Source organism: Ochotona curzoniae, unplaced genomic scaffold, assembly GCF_017591425.1.
Source record: "Ochotona curzoniae isolate NIBS_2020 unplaced genomic scaffold, NIBS_Ocur_1.0 contig_4792, whole genome shotgun sequence".
In the NCBI taxonomy this organism is placed as follows: domain Eukaryota; kingdom Metazoa; phylum Chordata; class Mammalia; order Lagomorpha; family Ochotonidae; genus Ochotona; species Ochotona curzoniae.
The window spans coordinates 792312-813604 of record NW_024466389.1 but is presented as its reverse complement, the minus strand read 5'-3'; the positions used below and the strand labels follow the sequence as shown (position 1 = coordinate 813604).

The 21293-nt window shown below is 65.6% G+C and overlaps 1 protein-coding gene across 1 annotated transcript; it reads left to right on the top strand.

Annotated features, from left to right (window-relative positions):
- Positions 1 to 12869: 12869 nt before the first annotated feature.
- On the top strand, positions 12870 to 21285 carry TTC34 (tetratricopeptide repeat domain 34). The gene is made up of 8 exons (XM_040987646.1): positions 12870 to 13647; positions 14616 to 15429; positions 16119 to 16344; positions 16991 to 17195; positions 17600 to 17766; positions 19481 to 19733; positions 20055 to 20269; positions 20758 to 21285. The coding sequence occupies exons 1-8, from the start codon at positions 12870 to 12872 to the stop codon at positions 21283 to 21285; spliced, it is 3186 nt and encodes a 1061-aa protein (XP_040843580.1).
- The last annotated feature ends 8 nt before the right edge of the window (positions 21286 to 21293 follow it).

Sequence of the window (21293 nt, the reverse complement as noted above, 5' to 3'; positions counted from 1 at the left end):
GCTCACCTGAGCCCGGGGCCCCCCAGGACCCCACCCGGGCTCCCCTCTGCTCACCTGAGCCCGGGGACCCCCCAGGACCCCCACCCGGGCTCCCCTCTGCTCACCCGAGCCCGGGGCCCCCCAGGACCCCCACCCGGGCTCCCCTCTGCTCACCCGACCCCGGGGACCCCCCAGGACCCCCACCCGGGCTCCCCTCTGCTCACCTGAGCCCGGGGACCCCCCAGGACCCCCACCCAGGCTCCCCTCTGCTCACCTGAGCCCGGGGACCATCACTTGGAGCTTGAAGGCCAAATAACTTGCCTAACAAAGTCCTTTCCTTGTGTTGTGTTTTTTATTTAATTTTCCAACGAACACACTCTTTTATCATCCAAAACCGTGAAAGTAAATTAAGAAGAAATGGGTTTCTTTCAATTAGGCTCCGCGTTGCTTTGAGTAACTGCCTATAATTCTATTTAATGAAAAAATAAAATCATTATTCCACTTCTCCCTGCCCTGCCACAGACCCACAGACGGGCTCCATTAGCGTGCACCCAAGATTTATTTAATTAGAAAAATATTTTGTTTTCTCTGATTCTTTGGGAAAAGAAAGAAAGAAAAAAAAAAAAACAAACCTCTAGGCACAAAATTAATCAAGCCTGTTACCTGGCGGACAGCTCTGCGCCCACATGGCTGATGCGGTCCCTGGTTGTCAGCCGAGCCTGGTGACACCCCACCAGCGGCTGGCAGGCCTCTTGGTGCCGGTGCCCGCACGGCCAGCCGGGTGGTAGGCACGGGGGAAGGCCTGCGCGGAACCCGGCACCCAGCTCCACTTACAGGCGCACCTGCTGCTTGTTACCCAGAGCCCGTGACGGTGCCAGCGGCCGCGCCTAGACCTGGCACGGGACCCCCGGCCTGGAACCCACATCTGGTCCCCGAGCCCAGGGCAGCAGGGAGTGTGGGGACAGAAGCGACATCCCCTCCGGCCTCCACGGCGGGAAGGGGCAGGGCCAGGCGGGCCGCCGTGCCGACTCAGCCATGACCTCCACGACCCCAGCCGTGTGCCCCTCCCTAGCCCTGAGTCCCCAGAGAGAACGGAGTCTGCACCCCCTCCCCGCCCTCGCCCTGGGACGCCCAGGAGGTTCTCCAGACACACCGGCTTACCACTGCACACCGGGGCAGGGCAGCATGCCAGCCGCCTTTAGCCGACATGGCTCCGGTCCCCACCCTGAGCCCACCACCATGGGCTGAGCTGCGTGCCCCACCCCCCCGACAGCTGTGGCCAGAACACAGCCCAGAACTGAGGCCAAGGACAGCCTGGAGACTGGGGGTCCCTGAAGGGAAGATGAGGACCCACGGGTGACTGTGTGAGGACTCAGGGAGAAGCCGCCACCGGCAGGCCAGGGGGAGCCCAGACAGTGCCCTGCCCACACCTCGGCCTTCTGCGCCAGCCTCAGGACAGCAGCACGCATGGGGCCAGCCCAAAGCCAACGGCCAGGCAGTGGGACCCCCTTACCTGAAGCCTGACCTGTGACCTCATCCGGGAGGCTGTGGAGGGAGACCTTCTCCCCAGGGGAGACCCCACGGGGACAAGGACCCCGGCCTCTGCAGGGCAACCTCCGACACGGGGTCCACCTCCTGTCCCCCACCTCAACTGCCCCTGCCTGCCCCTGCTGGCTCCCAGGCTGAGGAGGGGGCCATTGCAGAACCTTGTCTCGGGGCCAGGAGACAGCAAGGTGGGTGTCTGGGGATACCCCAAACCAAAGCTGCTTCCTCACCCCTCGGCCCGGGGACCACGGCTCCCACTGGGCCAGGGTGGGCCGGACTGGGCTAGGCTGGACGCCTCCGAAAGGCCCCAGCCAGGAGAGGAGTCCGCACCCTCAGCATGTCGAACCACCACCCTGGGCCACCATCGGTGCTACTATGGCGCTGCCACCCCCACCCTGGTCAGGAGTTGGACCCGGGGCAGTGTGGTCTCCATGTGAGCCCCTGCCCTGCCTGTCGCCTCCTTGGCAGCCCAGATGCCCACAGTGGACGCTGTGCAGGCCCAGCCCGGAGTGCACGGAGCCAGAGCCCCATCTCTGCCCCGTCAGCCACGTGCCAGGCCAAGGTGCCCTCCGGGCCTGCACCGTGACCTCCCTGTGGCCAGCGGGAAGGATGGAGCTGCATGTGGAGCGTGGTCTCCCTCTGCCGGCCACTTGGTGCAATGACCGCGGTAGGAGGCCCCGGAGGAAGCCACTGTCTCCCCTGTCCCCAGACCTCCCCTGTCCCCTGTCCTGCGGGGGGCACGCCGGCAGGACACTCCCCAGCCTGGGAGGACAGGCAGTCAGGAGACAGGGCCCACCAGGGGGAGGACTCTGCCCTGGGGCACCACGTACCCAGCACGTGGTTATCACTCCCATCAGCCAGCCTACCTGCAGAAACGGACACTTGGGCCAGGCTGCCCTCTGCGCTGTCCGGGGCCTCCACCCACAGCGTGCTGGCTGGGGGCTGTCCTGACCAAGGGGGCACAGGCAGGCACCGGAGCCCAGACGCAGGAGCCCCCTGGGGTGGGGCCTGGATGCTGCCTAGCATGTGGGCGCCTCAAGTCCCCGCTGCTCCACTTCCCATCAAGCTCTCTGCTCCTGTGCCTGGGGAAGCAGTGGAGGGCTCCCTGGTGCTTACACCACAGCCCAGGGGAGACCCGCAAGAAGCTCCCGGCTCTGGGATCAGCTCAGCTCCAGGCCTTGCAGCCACCTGGGGACTAAACAAAAGGATGGAAGATCCTTCCATGTGTCTCTGTCTATTTCTCCACCTTTCAAATAGAAATAGATGCATCTTTAAAGAATAAATGGGCTTCAGGTTCCCCGGGCCACCACCCTCTCAGATGCCACCTGCACCAGCCCTGGGGACCCGACTTCCCTCACGCAGGTCCCTCCCACCTCTGCCTCGGGGGCCTGGGGATTCCAGTGTGCAGAAGGCCACGGAGCCCAGGCCAGCTCAGCACCTGCTCCACACCCTCTCCCCGGACCCTCGATGCTGACCCCTGGTCCCCACCTAAGGCCAGGGGCGGACGGAGGATCTGGTGAGGGGGGCCTGGGCCCGCCCCCAGCCCCTGCAGCGTCCATAGCTCATGTGACCATGGTCTGCTGGGGGCAAAAAGCCAGCCCGAGTCCAAGACCAGGTTGGAGGCGTGAGCCCGAGGGCCTCCAGTTTGCAGGAGGAGAGCCCCCCTCGGATGCCCACACCCTGGCCACGGGACCCACACTGGCTCCCTGTCCAACTGCTGCGCCACTGACAGGGGCGAAGCGTGTGGAGCGCAGCAGGGCAGAGGGCCCGGGGCCTCCGGGGCAGGCTCAGAGACGGACGCAGGCCTGCACCGAGCCCCGGCCCCTCCATGCCTGGGGGTCCCAGCACAGGCAGGTTTAGGCCCGCAGGGGGGTTGCTGTGTCACGTGGCACCCCCAGGGGGGCGGGCTGTGGGCAGAGGCCAGGCCCAAGCGGGGATGGGGCCACGTGCTCACACGCCACATGTGGGTACTCAGGTATGTGGCGCCTGCGCACAGCTCATACCTGTCACACGTCTGGGAGAGAACGTCAGGACACTCAGGGGAGTGGAACCGGAAGGTGAGCTTGTCTTAATGCAAAACCAGCTCAAGTGTGCGCTGCGCTCGCGGACGGCGAAGGGAGAGGCTGCACCTGTTCTGAATCCCTGCACCAAAGTCGTCATTTTCATTCTGCCATCTGTGAACTTTCCAGTGTCCACGGGCACACACAGGCTGTGGCGAATGCCCTGTGCTCAGCCTGCGGCTCCTGCAGCCCCATGGAGGCCACCACGAGCCCAGGGCAAGGCAGCTCCTGGCTGCACGGTGGGCCCTCAGCCAGCAAGGGCCTGAGGCCTCGGTGGGCAAGAGCGGCCCGGTCCCAGGGCCCGTGAGTTCAGATGGGACAGCGGACAGGGCCCTGCAAGCTTCCAGGGAGGACGCCCAATGCCCGGCTGTGTTTAAGAACGACCCGGGCGCCTGGAAACACCATGACCTCGGAGGTCCCCGGCAATCAGAATTGAGCCTTTTGACGGGGCGTCTCATGCCTGGATCCCGGACGGCCGCCATGGGCACATGGTGAGCCGTCCTCCCCGGGCCTGCTGGGTTTCGGGGGCCGCTTCCTTCGGGGTGAGTAGACCGAGGGGGGGAGGCCTCCGGGACTGGGCAGGTCCGGGGCCCACCCGCCGCCTTCATGGGGCGGTGAATGGGATTTGGGAGGGGCGCGACCTTGGGCCTGGGTTATTTAAACCTCCAGCTGCCTCCTGGCAGCTGGTGGGTCTCAGGACGGGGCGTCTCATGCCTGGATCCCGGACGGCCGCCATGGGCACATGGTGAGCCGTCCTCCCCGGGCCTGCTGGGTTTCGGGGGCCGCTTCCTTCGGGGTGAGTAGACCGAGGGGGGGAGGCCTCCGGGACTGGGCAGGTCCGGGGCCCACCCGCCGCCTTCATGGGGCGGTGAATGGGATTTGGGAGGGGCGCGACCTTGGGCCTGGGTTATTTAAACCTCCAGCTGCCTCCTGGCAGCTGGTGGGTCTCAGAACGGGGCGTCTCATGCCTGGATCCCGGACGGCCGCCCTGGGCACATGGTGAGCCGTTCTCCCCGGGCGGCCAGTGCCCCATTTGGTGCCAGGCTCCGCCTGCTGGCCGCCCAGCCCGGGAGCTCTGGGGATTTGGTTCTTTGAGTTGCTGCTTAATTAGCTCCAGGTTGAACCCATTGTGCTTCTTGGACCTGAAAGAGGCAGTAACTCTTCCTTAGCAAAACTTGTAATCACTAATAATTCTGAGCACCAAATACCAGTCATGCAGAAGCTATGGCTTGGGGCTTGCCCTGCACAAGTAGCTCCAACAGTTGGCCAATGTGTCAACTGGTAATGGAACAGAGTAGATTAGGCACGACTGAGCAAACCTTAGCCCACAAGTAAAACTAGAAACCAGGAGGGAGCAGAGGTCATGCCGAGCTAGGCTCTTGTACCTGCTGGTCTGTGGGAGCCTGGGACGCTAAGCCACAGTGTCTAAGGCAGAGTTCGGGACAGGGGAGGGGTTGTGCCAAGCTGAGTCAGAGCATCCATTGGCAGGCATGTGATCTATGCCTGGGAACGGACCTGGTAGGGGAGCAAAGGGGACAACCCTAGCTGGGCTGAGGTTCCCACCAAGAGGCGCGTGGCCTGGAAGGGGGCTGCGTTCTGATCTGGAAACAGTTGTAGTCTCCCTTGGCACAAGTGTGGACTGGGATTGGATGCACCGAACTGGGCCGGACCCCGACTCCCCCTGGTGTTCTGGAGGACCAGGGCAGATGTGGGATGGACTAGGCAGGGTCTCAAACCCCTACTGAGCCATGTGTGAGCCATACGTGGGTATGGACAAACCATGGCTGGGCTGGAACATCCAACAGCAAGAACCAGATTGGGTTGAAGGCCAGTCAGGAAAAGCCACAGTTCCTGCTATGACAGGAGGTGGACTGAGTAGGGTTGGCTCATGGACCCACTGGTAAGCGTGAAACCTGGCATTGGGAGAGGTTCTGATGGAGGAGCCTGGGCAACTCCTCTGGCAGGACACAGACCCAGCAGGTAAACGCAAGAAACATGATAGGAAACAGCCCAGAAAAGGCCATGGAAACCTACCCACTGGCATACAGTTGGCAGACGTGGGGGCAAGACCAGGCTGAATCTGTCCACATCATCCACTGGCAAATCCAGGCACCAGTGTGGGTCGACCCAGGGTCGGTCGCAACAAAGACTAGTGCACATTATGGAATGCTGAGGTGAGGTTGCCTGTACCAGAAGGGACCGCAGCGCCCAACCAGCCTGAGAACAAGCAAGGAAGTGGGCAGAGCTGGCAGGGGAATAAGGGAGGGTTCCTTTGCTGGACAGCTACTTCCGCAGGAGAGCATGGGCTGGGATGGGGGCAGACCAGACTAGGCAGAGCTACCACACCTGTGCGCCTCATGTGGACTAGATCAGGGAAAAGCCAGGCTGGGCGGATTATTCCTACTGGTGCAAACAAAATTAAAGTGGGCGAGGTTTGTTTGGGCAGCATCAACTGGAATCTGGGAGTGGGAGAGGCCTGGGAGGGAAATAGTGGGCTCATCCCTCTTGGGTTACCACTTCCACGGGAGGACATAAAACTAAGACAGCGGCTGGGGTGGAATGGGGTGTGGGACAGACTGGATTACTGCTACACTTACTGGCAAACCAGGGTAGGGGGTGGGCCTGGTGGGGGTTATTGTGGTTATTATTGGGGTTATCGCTCCAACCTAGGCTACAGCTCCCGCTGGTTTATGTGAGGGCCAAGTATGTGCTGGGCAGAACCAGGCTGGACTGCAACACCCATTGGCTCCAGTGGAAGACGGGAGTGAAAACAGAACCAACCCAGGAATTGCAACCACCAGCTGATTGGAGCGATGGACGGTGCCAGGCCCTGTACTTGTTAGCACATACAAGAAGTTTCTTTGGAGATCTTCCTAATCTAAATGCTGGACTCAGAACCATAACAAAGAAAAGAGAGAAGACAGAACGGGTCAACCAACCATCTAAGCTATGATGGACTATGTCAATCAGTGGATTTTTCAAAGACCTCATAGTGCTTGGAGCGGCAAGATTGACAGCGATTCATAACTGTTGCAATATCAAAACCACTTGAGCAAGAACCTCAGAGCATGCCCTACACCTGGGACTTGGGGAGGGTGGGAAATTGGGTGGGCCTTCTCCCTTAATACCCCCCTTTTAAACATGAAGGTAACAATATGGAAAACATATTAGTATTATCCACTTTCCTGTAGCCCTTGAACCTTCTTACCCTAATTAACTATGTAAAGAATGTCAAAATAAAATTTATTAATTAAAAAAAAAAAAAAAAAAAAAAAGAATTGAGCCTTTTGCTCAGTGCAACTGGGGTTGGCAATTTGGTTGCTCCATCTGGCAACAGGCAGAGCTGACCGGAAGCCTGGATGGGGTCTCAGGGCGGTGGGCTGAGGGCGAGACGCCAGAGAGGGGGCAAAAGCTGATGCCCACACCCTGGCTGCCCCTGAGGGCAGTTCAAGCTTCCTGGCTGACTCCGCCCTCCTCGCTGACTCCGCCCTCCTCCTGCCTGACTCCGCCCTCCTCCTGCCTGACTCTGCCCCCTCATTGACTCCGCCCTCCTCCTGCCTGACTGCCCCATCACTGACTCCGCCCCTCATTGACCCCGCCCTCCTCACTGACTCTGCCCTCTTCGCTGACTCCGCCCTCCTCCTGCCTGACTCTGCCCTCCTCCTGGCTGACTCCGCCCCTCATAGACCCCGCCCTCCTCTGCCTGATTCTGCCCTTCATTGACCCCGCCCTCCTCCTGCCTGACTCCGCCCCTCATTGACCCCGCCCTCCTCCTGCCTGACTCCGCCCCATCACTGACTCTGCCCCTCATTGACCCCGCCCTCCTCCTGGCTGACTCCACCCCATCACTGACTCTGCCCCTCATTGACCCCGCCCTCCTCCTGCCTGACTCTGCCCCATCACTGACTCCGCCCCTCGTAGACCCCGCCCTCCTCCTGCCCGACTCCCTGGCATCTCCTGGTGGGTTCAGGCCTGCTCATTGTGGTCAAGTGGTCGCCCAGGGCTTTCTCAGTCGCTAACACGGTTGTACAGACACGTGCTCTCACAAACCCCTGGTGAAGGCTGGCCCTGAAGGGGAAGGGGTGTGCGCCCGGGGCTGCACAGGTCGGGTTGGAGCTAGAGGATGTGATTTCTGGGCACGGGCTGCTGCCACCGCCACCCCTGCTCCCCGAGGGCTCCCAGGGACATCCCAGCTACGCCCACCTACTGGCTGGCGGCCAAGGAACAAGGGCCGCCCTGCACCCGCAGCTCAGAGTCCACAGTGTTACTGTGGGGGCCACGGAGGGTGGGCCTCGCGGCAGAGCACCGGGGGGAGACCTGGAACTGGCTGCTGGCCTCAGGCTGACCCAGCCCCAGCCTGAGATGGAGCCCAGACCCAGCTAGCTCCAGCTCCCGCAGTGCCCTGAGGAAGCCCTCGGCTTGTGACTGAAGGAGAAGCAGGTGTGGGATGATCAGGCTGCCAGGCCCACCCGAGGGTCCCTGGGGTCCCAGACTCAGCCAGGAAGATGGTGATGCGAGGCCATCACGAGGCAGCAGCGGCGGTCACCCCAGCTTGGGCCTGCCTGGCGCAGGGTCGCCAGAGCCGTGCCCCGTCCCCCGAGTCTCCCAGGGTACCCAGCCAGCTCCCCTTCCCCGCCGTCCCCGTGGAGCGGAGCCCAGCCTTCCCACCGTCAGATTTGTCCTCCTCAAGGGCAGAGGGACAGAGGAGGGGTATGTTGCATCCACCAGCTCAGTCCACGCTGGCCACAGGAGCCAGGACCGGCCAGGCTACAGCAGGAGGCGAGAGCTCCGCCCCGTCTGAGGCCCAGCCACTTGGGCCGTCTCCAGCAGCATGGCGCGTTGGCGGGGAGCCGGATGGGAAGCAGAGCCGGGCGAGGGCGCAGCTCTGACTTGGGGCGCCATGCCTTAGCCGCCTGCACCCCAACAACATGATGGTGTGTAATGACACCTCCCTTGCCCTTTGGGCTGGGTGAGGGTCTCCACACGGCGGGCCGTCTGTCCTGTTTTCCTGCCCACCCCAAGCGGGGTCCCACCCCTCTCAGCTATCCCAAGTACTGTCACCCTGCTCACTCGCAGGGGTCCCCAACCCCGCACCCACCCAAGCCGACTCCATCAATCTCCCACTCACTCACATGGCAGGGAGCACGCAGTTTCTTGTAAAAATGGTGTGCCTGCTAATTAGACTGTTTATAACTTGTTTCCCTGGTCGCTAATGATAATTAACATGCAAATTAGCTCAGGGAGGGGAGGCTCTGGGGCCCCCGGTTCATTAGCACGTTAATTACTGTTTGCATACTTGAACATGGCGGATATAAATCACCGAATTGAGTGTAGCGGGCACGGCGGTAATCAGAGCGCGCGTTATGAAAACTCATTTCGCCGTGTTTTTTTATTGCGTGATTAATGATTCCTCGTTGTCAGGCTGATAAACTTCCTCCGTTCAAAGCCACGCAGGCTGCAAACGCCAACACACGACAGGGCCAGCACAGGTCTCTATCCTGGCCCTGCGGGTAACGGAGAGGGCCTGGGCTCCACCAGCCCCTCGGACTCAGGGTGCTGGGACTTGGGGGTGCCCAGCAGCCCGCAGCACAGGCCCCGGAGACCTCCTCACCTCTCACATCCTCTGCTCACTGCCTCGTCCTGTCATCTCGTGGCCAGCAGACCGTAACCCCTGCGGCCCGCGCTCCCAAGGGGAAGGAACGGCAGTGGGGACGAGGGCAGCGACTGCTGGGTCACACGCGGGAGTCAGCCAGGTCCACCTGAGGGGTGGAGGGGCAGCAGAGCCAACAGCAGCCATGAGAGAAGGACGAAGCCCCCAGACGCAGCACGCTCAGTGGGGAGGGGTGCTGAGACCGAGGGGTGCCCGGGGCTTAGGAGGACCCTGTGGGCTGCTGGGTGCGGACGGACCCACAGCGGGCAGGACAGAAGCCTCGATGCTGGTGGGGGCTTAGAAGTGGCCAAGGTTGGACAGGCTTGGATGGGGCTGCAGGCCGACGTGGATGTCTGGCCCTGCAGCTAGGAAGCTCGTGGCCCACGTCGGAGCTCCCAGCCCACACGCACCTGGGAGGTGGCAGGTCTGCGCCCAAGCACTCCCTGCCGCCACGTGGGAGACGGGCGGGAATCCTTGGCCCCTGACTGGCACTGACCGGCGGGTGGGCGGTCCTTCTCTGCGTCTCAGATTGTAAGATGTTGCTGAGGTCTTGGCTGGGAGCCCCTTATTGTGGCCCGTCCACTACGGCCAAGTGGCCCAGTCCCTGCCATGCTCGTCAGAGCGCTGTGGGGGCCTGGATCCCAGCCACAGCTTTGGGTAGCAAGCACAGGGCACCTGCAAAGCTGCCCTGACCTGGGGCACTGAGCACCTCGGAACAGGACGGCCCCAATGGACCCCTCCCCCGCCGGCCTGCCCCCAGGTCCTGTCATTCAGCTGGCGCTCTGGAAACCGCTGGTGCCTCTGAGATCGGGACTCGCCAGAAGTGGCAGGTGCATGGGGGCTACGCCCCCTCTGCATTATTAAGCACAGGTGGAAGAGAGCCCGGGCAGCAGGAGGAGACAGCTCCGACAGGTGGCCCCCGCCCCGCCCGCCGGCTGCCAGCCCGGAGAGCTCAGCTCACCCCAGGGAGGAGCCCTGCCCAGTCAGCGGCCAGAAGCTGCAGCCGTCTCTCCAGGACCCTGGACGCTGCCCCCAGGTAGGGCCTCAGGGCCACAGGGAGTCTCCTGGCAGGGTGCTCAGCCCAGGCGTGGGGGTCAGGTGACCCTGGGCAGTGGGGGCTGAGGTGGGCGAGACCTGAGAACTGGCCCTGGGCTGTGCCTAGCCACTGGGCGGGCCGAGCAGAGACCCCAGCGAGGGCCCAGAGTGCCCTTCTCGTTGGCGCTGCTGACTTCCCTCCCTCTTGCTGAACACCTTCTGAGGAGGGCCGTGCGGGGAGCAGGTGCCCGCAGGAGGTTGGGCCTGGGACAGGGCTGTGCTCCCACCCTGCTCACCACTTCCCGGGTGGTCTGCACTCAGCCGCCTCGATCTGCTGGACCACAGAGAAGGGGGGCTTCCTGCAGGAGCAGGGGAGGGACCTGGTCCGTGCTGGGAGCAAGACAGGCCGCCATGGCCATGGGAGGGTCTGACATAGCTGGCCCAGCTGGAGGCAACATGCGCACATCCCTTCACTGGGCCGTGTCCGACCCCTCACCCAGGCACCCCCAGACCCTCCCGGCCTTTACAGGTCAGCTGAGTCCTGTCCTGCCCACCCGGTTCTCCACAGCAGGGAGTGCAACAGAAACCCCACAGGGTGACCCTAAGGCTTCCGACCCAACCTTCTCCCATGTCTGGGGAGGAGTGAACAGCCACTCCACCCGCCCCTGGGGTGGGGAAAGCGGCCACCCTGCCCGTCCCTGGGGTGGGGAGAGCGGCCACCCTGCCCATCCCTGGGGTGGGGAGAACGGCCACCCTGCCCGTCCCTAGGGTGGGGAGACGGTAGCCACCCCGCCCGTCCCTGGGGTGGGGAGAGCGGCCACTCCGCCTGCCCAGCACCATCCCCCAGCTGCATTCTGCTCCCTCACTCTGTCCAGGCGGCTGCTGGTTGGGGGGACCAGGGTCTGGGGTCACTCCGTCCAGGCAGATATTCCACACCAGACCTGTGCTGCTTTGGCCCTTGGTGGTCAAAATGATTTTCCTCAGATCTGACCTGACTCACTGGGCAGCACTGAGCTGGCAAAGGTGAGGGACGGGCGGGGTGACCACCGTCTCCCCACCCCAGGGACGGGCGGACTGGCTGTCCACTCCTCACTTACCTGAGGGACGGGCAGAGTGGCCTCCATCTCCCCACCCCAGGGGCAGGCAGAGTGAGCCCAGGTGGGCTGCCCTCTTGTGTGAGCTGCTGTCGGAGCTCTGAACCCACTCGGCCTGGAGCCCCTGGACCTTGTCTGTGGCCGTCGAGTACCAGGGCAGAGCCTCGGGGGCCCAACCCATCAGGGCTGATGCGGCGACAGCTCGGCCTGTGGCAGCCACGCTTCGTGACAGCCTGGCTTAATGAGCGTACTTAAAGGCAACAGTCAGACCCGGGTGACATGGTCCTGCTGGCCGGTCAGCAGAGCCTTTGTATGCATCAGGAGCCGAGACGGGGCGGCCTGGCTGACCGCCTGGCTGGCACACGGCCGCCAGCACCCCTCCATGTGATCACATGGCCTGGGTCCCAGAGCCCAAGAGGAAGCAACAGTGCCTGGTCCCTGGGCACCTGGGCACCTGGGCACCTGCCTTCATGGGCTCAGAGTGCCCCCACTCTGCCCTACAGGCTCCTGCACGGGGGAGGCAGGGGCCCTAGGCAGCTGGCTGGGCAAGAGCCAGCCCCTGCCAGCAGGGTGGGCTCCCCAGGGCAGCCAGGGGGCTCCGCGGCACACTGTGGACTCCGCTGCACAGGGTCCAAACAGGGCCTGAGCCCCCTTCCTCCCGTCCTCCCTTTCCAGGCCAAGGCCTCCCGGTAAGGCCCGGCGAGCCCTGGGTGTGGGCAGCACCCCCCCGGCACCCTAGTGTCCACAGAACAGGCATCTCAGCCAGGTGGCTCGGCCAAGTGGCTGCGGCTTTGGCCTACAGGGGGCACCGCTGAGCCGCCAGGCGGCCACAGGTGTTGACGGTCTCCCAGGAGACCAGGGTCTGCCATGGGGACAGGCGGGGCGAGGCTGCAGGGCCTGCTGGGCCCCTCCTCTGCCCTCAGTCCCCAGCTCGGTCCTGGAGGGCACAGCTGGCTGTCTCCAAGCCACAGGCAAGTATGTGCATACCCGTGTGCGTGTCGGGCACAGCGTGCCAGCAAGGACTCCTGGTAGTTTGCAGGTGTGGGGGTGGGGAGGGCCAGGGCTGGCCCCGCCCCCTCCAGCTCAGCTCTGCAGAAGCCACTGCGGCTCCCACCCCCAGGCCCACTGTGGGCAGCCGGGGGAGTGTGGCCCCATGTCTGCCTTCCCAGGGGCTGTAGCTGCCCTTCGCCCCAGGGCAGGGGATGGGCAGAGGTGGCGGCAGAGCCCGGCAATCCCTCCCCAGGTGGGCACTCGGGTGCCGATCTCAGCGCGCCCGCACAGTGCAGGGTGCCTATCTCATGCTGTGGAGGAGGCGGCTGGGCCCAACAGCACAGCCTGGAGGACCAGCTCAGACCCCAGCCGTGCCAACCCTCCCACTGTGGGGTATGCACGGATGTGGGGTCGGGGGGTGGGGGCAGTAAACAGCTCTGAGGCCGGCTGGCTCACGGCCATCACCTGCAAACTACCACACTGCTTGCACAGGTGCTGTGAGGACCGGACTGGCTTATGGCAGCCCAGGAGTTGGGAAGCAGCCTCTGCAGGGAGGGGGACCAGCACCTGGCCCTCGGAGAGCCCCCGCTGGCCACGGCCTTCTACCTGGCCGCCTTCAGCTGCCACGCACCCTCGGCCGTGCACAGCGTGCGGACGGCGCTCGCCGAGGCCCGGGGTGCTCCGGTCGTGGCCACCCTGGAGGCCTGGTGCCGCGGGGACAGCCGGATCCCCACCATCCACTGGGACGGCATGGCAGTGGTCTCACTCACAGGGACGCTGGCCTCCGCCTTCCTCAGCGCCCTCTGCCCGGGCCACCCGGCCGCCGTGCTGCACGCGCTGGCTGGCCTGCTGGCCCGCGGGCGCCATGAGGAGGTGGCCCAGCGCTGCAGCGAGCTGCTGGACGCCTGCCCCTCTCCTGCACTGGAGCTGCGGCTGAGCCGTGCCCTGGCCTGGGTCCTGTCCGGGGCGCGGGCCGCCGATGGCCTGGCCGACTACCTCCGGGCTTTCGCTGCAAGCGCCGACCGCACCCTGGCCTTCATTCAGGCCCACCAGCGGCCCTACCTCCCAGCGCTCATCCGCGCCCTCCAGGACCACATCACAGAGTTGTCGGGGACCGAGGACCACGGCGGCCAGCAGGACACGGACTGCCAGCAGCTCCTGGAGGCGCTGGACCCCAGGGGCTCATCCAGCGCGGCCCTGTCCCCAGAAGCATTGCTACGGAGAGGCCGCTATGCAGACTGCCTGGCCATGTGCAGCCGGGCCCTGCGGTCGGCACCTGTGGGCAGCAGCCAGGGTAAGAGAGGGGCTGCCCCTGTGCCCCCCAGGAAGCCCCGAGTGAGGATCCAGACAGGGCAGAGTGCGCTGTGCTTCCAGGGCTCCCTGGGACCCGCCCACTCATGGGCGCTCCTGGAGAGCCCCACCTCACTGCACAGCGGGCCCCCGGGCGGAAGCTGAGGGTCAGTGGGTCTCTGGACGCAAGGGGTGGTGGCACACACCCTGGCTGCCACTCTGTACTCCCCGCAGCGGGGTCGGCGGCCGAGTGCTGGGGTTCCCAGCTGAACATGAAGGGCTTGGCTACTGAAGCACCTGGCGTCACCTTAGGCATGATCTTTTGGGGGTACCGAGCCCTGGGGTACTGAGAACCCCCTAGAAAGGTGCCTTGGCTGAGCAAGGCCCTTAAACTCCTCCAGCCACTGGCTCTCTTTGTCCCTCCCGGAGCCCTGTGTCCTGCCCGGGTCCCCGGAAGGGACAGCTGCCCCACGTTTCCCAGCCAGAAAAGCACGGTTGAGCCAAGTTACACCAAAACCCGAACAGCCCGCAAGCCCCGCCGCCTGCGCCTTCGTGTGGAGGAGGACCAGGCTGGGGACTCCGGGGGGCGGGGGCTAGGGGCCAGTCTGCCACACCTGCTGCCCCTTCTTGGTCCCAGTGGGCTCCCAGAGACAGAGGCATGACCCCTCCCAGGGCAGAGCAGAACCAAGTGGGCGTGGCTGTCAAGACTGTCCTGGGAGTCCCAACCCAGCCCTGGGCGCCCGGGGCGAGGTCTGCTCTCAGCTCAAGTGGCTCTGAGGAGACACTACAGGCAGCTGTCCCCTCACCTGGCGAAGCCTCTGGTTCTCACCTGCTTTCCCCAAGGGGCCTTGAAGGTCTCTGTGTCCTGGGCTTCAGGGTGCCAGAGCGTAAGAACCACAAGGAGTTCAAGGTCCCCAGGCGCAGTGTGGGGAGACACCTCCCAGGCGGTCCCCCAACACCACTTTCCCCCAGGTGAGCGCCTGGCAGCCCTGCTGGTCACCCGCGCCGCCGCAGCCTTCTTCCTGGACGGCCAGGCGCAGGACACGCTGCGGGATCTGCAGGAGGCCTTCCGCGAGAACCCCGCGGCCGCACGCCGGCAGTTCCAGGCCGTGCTGTCCGCCCGGGACCAGGAGCGCCTCAGGGCTCAGGCACGAGAGGCCGCAGACCTGGCCTTCGCCCGCTTCCAGGAAGCCGTGCGAAAGCGCGCCGAGCTCCGCCAAGACGCGGATCGCGAGCTGCTGGCTCCGGCCACCTGCGCGCTCCGAATCCTGCTTCGCGTGGCGCCGGCAGCGGAGCGACCTGCGCTGGGCGCCCGACTGGCCGAGAGCCTGCTGCTGGCAGGGGACGTGACCGCAGCCCAGGCTCTGTGCGAGCGCCTGCTGCGGCCAGCCGGCCCTGGACAGCGCGCCGCCGGGGAGCGCGCGCCGCTGCTGGCACTGCGCGGCTTCTGCGCGCTGCACGCCGGCGACGCGCCGGGCGCCCGGGAGGACTTCCAGGCGGTGGTGGAGCAGGGGGCACCCCACCCGGGCGGCTGCGTGCGCGCCCTGTGCGGCCGTGGACTGCTGCGGGTGCTGGCGGGCAGCGCCTTCCTGGGCGCGCTGGACTATGTCACCGCGTGCCGGCTGCGGCCCGACGAGGCGCTGCTGGCCGCCAAGGCCTTGGTGCCCTGGAATCAGCGGGGACTGCTGCGGACCGTGCTGCAAGAGGAAGGCCGCGGGATGCTGCAGCGCAGGTCGGGCTGCCCCGGCCAGGCCGCGGGGATGGACGGCAGCGCGGAGCAGGAGGGGTGAGTACCACCGCGCGCGCCTGGGTTGCTGTCCGTGCGATCGTCCGCCAGGCAGCAGAGAAGACTTCCCATTCTGCGGGTCAGTAAACTGAGGCCGAGCCCCCGGGACGCGCTTAGCTCTGCCGGGAGGAAGGAAAAAGGGAGTGCACACGGCCGACCTCCCACCATCGAGTCCTTCCAGCCTTTGCGTGCGAGAAATTGGCGTCCCCAGGCCGCGCCCAGCTGTGCCGCCCCTGCGTGGTGCGTTTCTAGGCTGCGCCTGCTCGCAGCAGAACGGGGGCGGCTCCTGCCACCGCACGGTCCCCTCTTAGTTAGCAGGCCTACAGGGCACCCACATCCCCTCGGCGCCCCACAGGGGAAACCTCCAGCTGGGCGCCTCCATCGGCGTCAGCTGTGCCATCGGCACGCCTGGACCCACTGTGAGGAGAGGCCTGGACCTCGGAGTGTCCTGCTGGGGGTCACCATCACCCCCACAAGCAGCTGAGCTCACCAGGCCCACCGACTCATTGTGCATCTGCAGAAAGGGAAAGCAGAGCCCCCGTGCCCCGTCTGAAGAATGCCCACAAGTGCCCAGGGCCAAAAGGCAGACGCCCTGAGCCTGAGTAGCCTAAGCATCCTCCCTACACCCAGGGTCCCCACAGTCTGACAGGGCGCGCACAGGGAGCCCAGCCTGACCCCCTTCCCTGCAGGGACGCCCGTGGCGTGTACCTGCTGGCCTCACTGCTGCTACAGCTGGACGCAGAGGATGAGGCCGCCCACCTGCTGGCGGCTGACGCCCTGTACCGCCTGGGCCGCCTGCAGGAGGCTCACCAGGCCCTACGGCTGGCACTGACACGGAGGCCCCAGGCGGCCCCGGTGCTGGCACGGCTGGCACTGCTGCAGTTGCGCAGGGGCTGCCTCTGCGATGCCTCCCAGGTAAGGGCGCCACTCTGGGTAGAGTGTGCAGGCACGGCCTGGGGCCTTGGAGTTGCACCGCACGCTCCCCCGCAAGCTCCCGCAGGGCCCCAGCCCCTCCCTTGTGTCCTGCCCCTATGGGTTGTCGTGGGAAGTTGTTGGAGCAGACGCACATGGTGGAGGGGAAACAGGGGCACCGTGCCTCAGCCTCGTCCACTTTGGCAGCTGTGCCTCCGGGGACAGGAGGACCCACACCTGAGCCGGGCCGGCGGGGCATGAGTGGATGATGAGCTGGTGTCCAGCCAGGCTGAGGGTCCTGGCTCCCTGGGACACAGAGTGCATATGCACGGCCTGGGCCTCCCAGCGTCGGGCCGCGGCCAGGGGCGGAGGTGTCCGCTGGGAGTCCCACAACCCTGCCCAAGCAGATTCTGCCCTGGAAGCCCCTCCCTCCCACGGCCCTTTGAGGCCAGGTGTCCACCTGCGTGTGGACATAGGACATAGCAGGGTCCCCCGGCCCTTTCTGAGCTCCAAGCTGAGGATGCCCCACAAGCACCAACCCCCAGCCTTGGCTATGGCCCAGAACAGACAGGAAGGTCCTTGGGCCGGGCACCGAGTGTCCTGGCTCTGGCAACAGTGGCCAGGCAGCAGCGACACCATCGCCCTGCAGCTGGTGAAGAAGCTGGTCCAGGCCGGGGACACAGCCTGCCTGCAGCCCACCCTGGACGTCTTCAGTGCCGAGGACCGGCAGCTGCTTCAGGACCACTGCCACACACATGCCCTGGCCATCCTGCGGGCCGGGCCGGGCGCGACTGACAGCAGGGCCCACACCCGGGAGGCCATCGCCTACCTCTCTCTAGCCATCTTCGCAGCAGGTAGGGGCTGCCCACGCCCGAGGGCCCGGTCCTGTGGCCGGTGCTTGAGGGGATGGGGTGGGGGGCTCTGCTGAGATGGAGACAGCCTTCAGCCACCCCTACACTTAGCCCAGGGTGCAGGGGCAGGACGCAGGCCTGGGGCTTCGTGCTGGGGCGCAGGGAGCGGGAAATGGGAGCAGGGCGCATCCTAGTGAGGGAACCCCCTCCCTGATGCTGTGCCTTGTGGGCCAAGGACACTGGGAGGGGCCACAGCTGAGCCCCGCCCACCCTGTCAGGCACTGGGAGGAACCAAATCTAAGTCTTGCCTATCAGTCATGCACTGGGAGGGGCCTCTGCCGAGCCCCGCCCACCCAGTCAGGCACTGGGCGGACCTCCGCTGAGCCCCGCCCACGCCCTCCCTGCAGGTAGCAAGGCCAGCGAGTCCCTCCTCGCCCGAGCCCGCTGCTATGGCATCCTGGGCCAGAAGAAGACGTCCATGTTGGACTTCAACGCCGTGCTGCGAGCCGAGCCGGAGAACGTGCCGGCTCTATGTGGGCGGGCACTTGTGCACCTGGCCCTGGGCCAGCAGCAGGTACTGGACCCCCGCCCACGCCCCTCTGGTGATGGACTGGCAGGACGCCGCCCCACTCCGTCTGGGACAGGGCCGGCCAAGCCCAGCAGCGGGGCACCCACCGGAGCCCCAGATCATGAGCCCCGCCTGCACTGCCTGTTCCCCAGCCGCATCCTCGTGCACGGTGTTTCAGGGACCCCTTTCCGTGCGCCAGCCCCAGGGTGCTCTGGGTGCAGGACGCGGTGTGTGGGCCGCAGCAGACGCGGGCTGGGCAGGCTGCAGGGCAGTCCAGGCTCCTGGGCAGTGCAGGCAGTGCAGGCTGCTGCACACGCTCACCCAGGAGGTGAGTACTGACTGTGCACGCTCACCCGGGAGGTGAGGACTGACTGTGCACGCTCACCCAGGAGGTGAGTACTGAGGAAGTGAGGACTGACTGTGCACGCTCACCCGGGAGGTGAGTGCCCGGGGCTGTGGCATTCTGCTCACACCCATGGGGCACGTGCTTTGACAGGCTCAGTTTCCCGGACAGCAGAGTTGCTTTTTCTGACTTCCTGTGACAGGCAGCAGGAGCTGCTTCCACGCTGTCTGAGATCAGCGGCAGGGAGCCGTTTCCAGAAGGTTCTAGAAGCTTAGGGTGTTTCTTCAGGCCCAGTATGCTCACTAGAGCTGGAGCTTGTCTGCACCATTAGTTCCACTGGGTGACCCCACCGCCCAGCTGATGCTCTGCTGGCCCTGGGCCGGCTCAACACCCATCCCACTCTAGTCCACCTCGCCCTTCCCTGGGCTGCCCACCCCAGGCTGTGCCATCCCGCTGTGCAGTGCTCCTCCGGGCCGTTGCCCACCTGCGGGTGGGGGCGTGGCCACCTGGGCGGCCAGTCAGGCGCTCCCCCACGGAGGTGCACGAGCCGGGAGCCCACCCGCTGGACGCACTGCCGACGCAGGCCCAGCTGTGGCTCAGCTGTGTTGGTGCCCGCAGGGGGAAGGGAGCCGGTGGCACAGCCAGACTGCTGAACAGGAATTTATCCAATTCACAGTTCACCCAGTTCAGGGGCGGGGGGTCTGACCCAGTCCACCTGGGCCTCACCTGTCGGGGGGAAGTTGGGGTTCAGTGCTTACATGCTCCCTGAGGGAGGTGTTTACACTCAGGGTCCTGAGGGTCTCCCCTGTGTGCAGGCTCACCTGGAGGGCGGGGCGGCTCATGCTGGGCCCACCCTGGCGTGGCCTGCCCTGGGCAGGTGGGACCCACCGTGGTGTGGCATGCACTCCTGCCATCGGGGGCCCTCTTGCCCCCTTCTGTGCACCTGGCTGCCTGAGAACACTCGCCATCCTAAAGAGGCGTCTGGGTGAGCTGCCGACCGTCATGGCACCCACTGGGATGGGGCCACGGGCTCCAGGGGGACCTCAGGGGCACACAAGACCTCAGTCAGCCGGTTGAGCCTCCGTCCCCACCCCCCTGGGCACCTGCCAGGGTGAGCAATGACCTCAGGACAGCCAGGTGCTAAGGGACACCACACAGCTCCACACTGCGCTGGGGCCAGAGCCAGCTGATGACCAGCTGTCAGCCGGGGGAGGGGGCAAGCCAAAGGCGATGGACAGTTGTCAGCCCGAGTGACAGGAAGTGTCCCCGGGGGGACCCAGTGTCCCAGACAGGGGTGACCCAGGACGTGGGATGTCCCCAGACAGAGTGACCACAGACCGGAGGGGGTGTGAGAGCCCAGCCGCCCCTTCCTTTCAGAAAGCCGTGGACGACATCGTGTTGGCCCTGGGGCTGGACGCGCCCTCCGTGGTGCCCGAGCTGCGCTCTCTGAAGAGAGAAGCCCAGGCCCTGCTGGCACGGGGCCTCCACTCCCACTGCCGAGCCCTCCTGAGCCGGCCTCTGCAGCGCAAGGACACGCAGGCCCTCCTGGCCGTCGGAGAGGCGCTGACCCAGATGGACGGGGTGCAGCCCAGTGGCCACCTGCTACTGGCCGACACACTCATGATGCTGGGTACGGCCTCGCCCACCCTCCGGCTCTCCGTGTCCTGCAGTGAGCAGATAGACGCCCTGGACCACAGCCCCATGACCTCTGGCCTGCTGTCCTTGACCTTTGCTCTCTGCCCAGAGGCCAAGCTCCTCCCATGCAGTGCCCCTGCCTCACCCACGGGAGGTGGCAACTGGCCCCTGGCAGTGACCACCACAAAGGCCCAACGTCAGGGTGGGGAGCCTGTGGGCCTCTGCACAGCCCAGCCCCTCACCCACTCCTGCCTGACCCAGAGGGCTCCTCCTGGCTGCCACCCTGTCTCAACGCCACTGCCCCCCAATCCCACAGGCAGCTACGAGGCCGCGGACGCCCGCCTGCAGGAGGCCCTGCATCTGGCACGCCCGTCGGAGGCGATCCGGGCCCGGCAGGGCCTGCTCCGGCTCAAGAAGGGAGACGTGCAGGCCGCTGCGCAGGACCTGCAGGGCCTGGCCGAGCCGGACGCGGGGGACCTGGGCTTCCTGCTGCGGCTGCTGGAGACACCGGAGCGGCAGAGCCTGGCCCAGGTGCCTTCCAGGAGGGTTCGCACAGGACCGCCCAGCAGCCCAGCAGCCTAGGGGTTGGGGCAGCAGGAGAGCCCTCGGGGCGGTCGGGGCACCTCGCATGAAGCCCACCTTACCAGGGCGGGTGGCCAGGGTGGGCAGAAGGTGCTTCTCTGCTCGCTCCAGTCTAATGGCACCTACTGGGAAGGAGAGCTGGGCCAGGGGGCGAGAGGAGCAGGTGCACTGGGGAGAAGCCCAGGGGGGCGGCGGTCAGAGGGACGCACGGAGTCTGTGGGACCCTGGGAAAGGTCTGTGGGATGGGGCGGTGTCTGTGAGATGAGGGGCGGGGTCTGCGGGGTGGGGGCGGGGTCTGTGAGGTGGGGCGGGGTCTCTGCTAGGGGGCGTGGTCCCTGGGCGGGGCTAAAGTGACGTTCTGAGGGCCAGGCCTGGCCATGCAGAGCGCACGAGGCTGTGGGGCTTGCCTGACCCCGGCTCTCCCCACCCCTCTGCAGGCTGCTGCCCACGAGGCCAGTGCTCTCCTGGACACGGGACAAATCAGGCCAGCGCTGGGCTACTGCTCGCTGGCCGTCCTGGCGGGGGGCAGCAAGGCCTGGCACCTGCGTCTGAGGGCCACCTGCCTGGCCCGCCTGGGGGAGTTTGGCCGGGCCCTAAGAGACATGGATTCCCTGCTCCAGGACGGGGCAGGAGACAGCAACCTCCCCCAGCGGGCCAAGGACCTGTGCTCCCGGGGGTGCCTGCTGCTGAGCCTGGGGGACGAGGCCGGGGCCACGGGCACCTTCACCCAGGCCCTCCAGCTGGCACCCGCCCCAGCCCAGAGCAGCCTGTGGGAGTGGCCCGGACAGACCCCCACAGCCCACCTGTTCTTGCGGCACGGGCAGCACTGCCTGGAGCAGCAGCGTCCAGCAGAGGCCTGGGCCGCAGCCGAGAGCGGCCTCCTGGTGGACCCCCACCACAATGGCCTGAAGCGGCTGAAGGCCAGGGCCCGGAGAGAGGCGGCCTCGGGCTGCAGCCTGCACTGACACGGCGC

Coding starts and splice junctions, on each gene's coding strand:
- TTC34 (XM_040987646.1), top strand. CDS start 12,870: ATGGCAGCCCAGGAGTTGGGAAGCAGCCTCTGCAGGGAGGGGGACCAG. Junction 15,430..16,118: donor GGCAGCGCGGAGCAGGAGGG/GTGAGTACCACC, acceptor CCTTCCCTGCAG/GGACGCCCGTGGCGTGTACC. Junction 17,196..17,599: donor TCTAGCCATCTTCGCAGCAG/GTAGGGGCTGCC, acceptor CCCTCCCTGCAG/GTAGCAAGGCCAGCGAGTCC.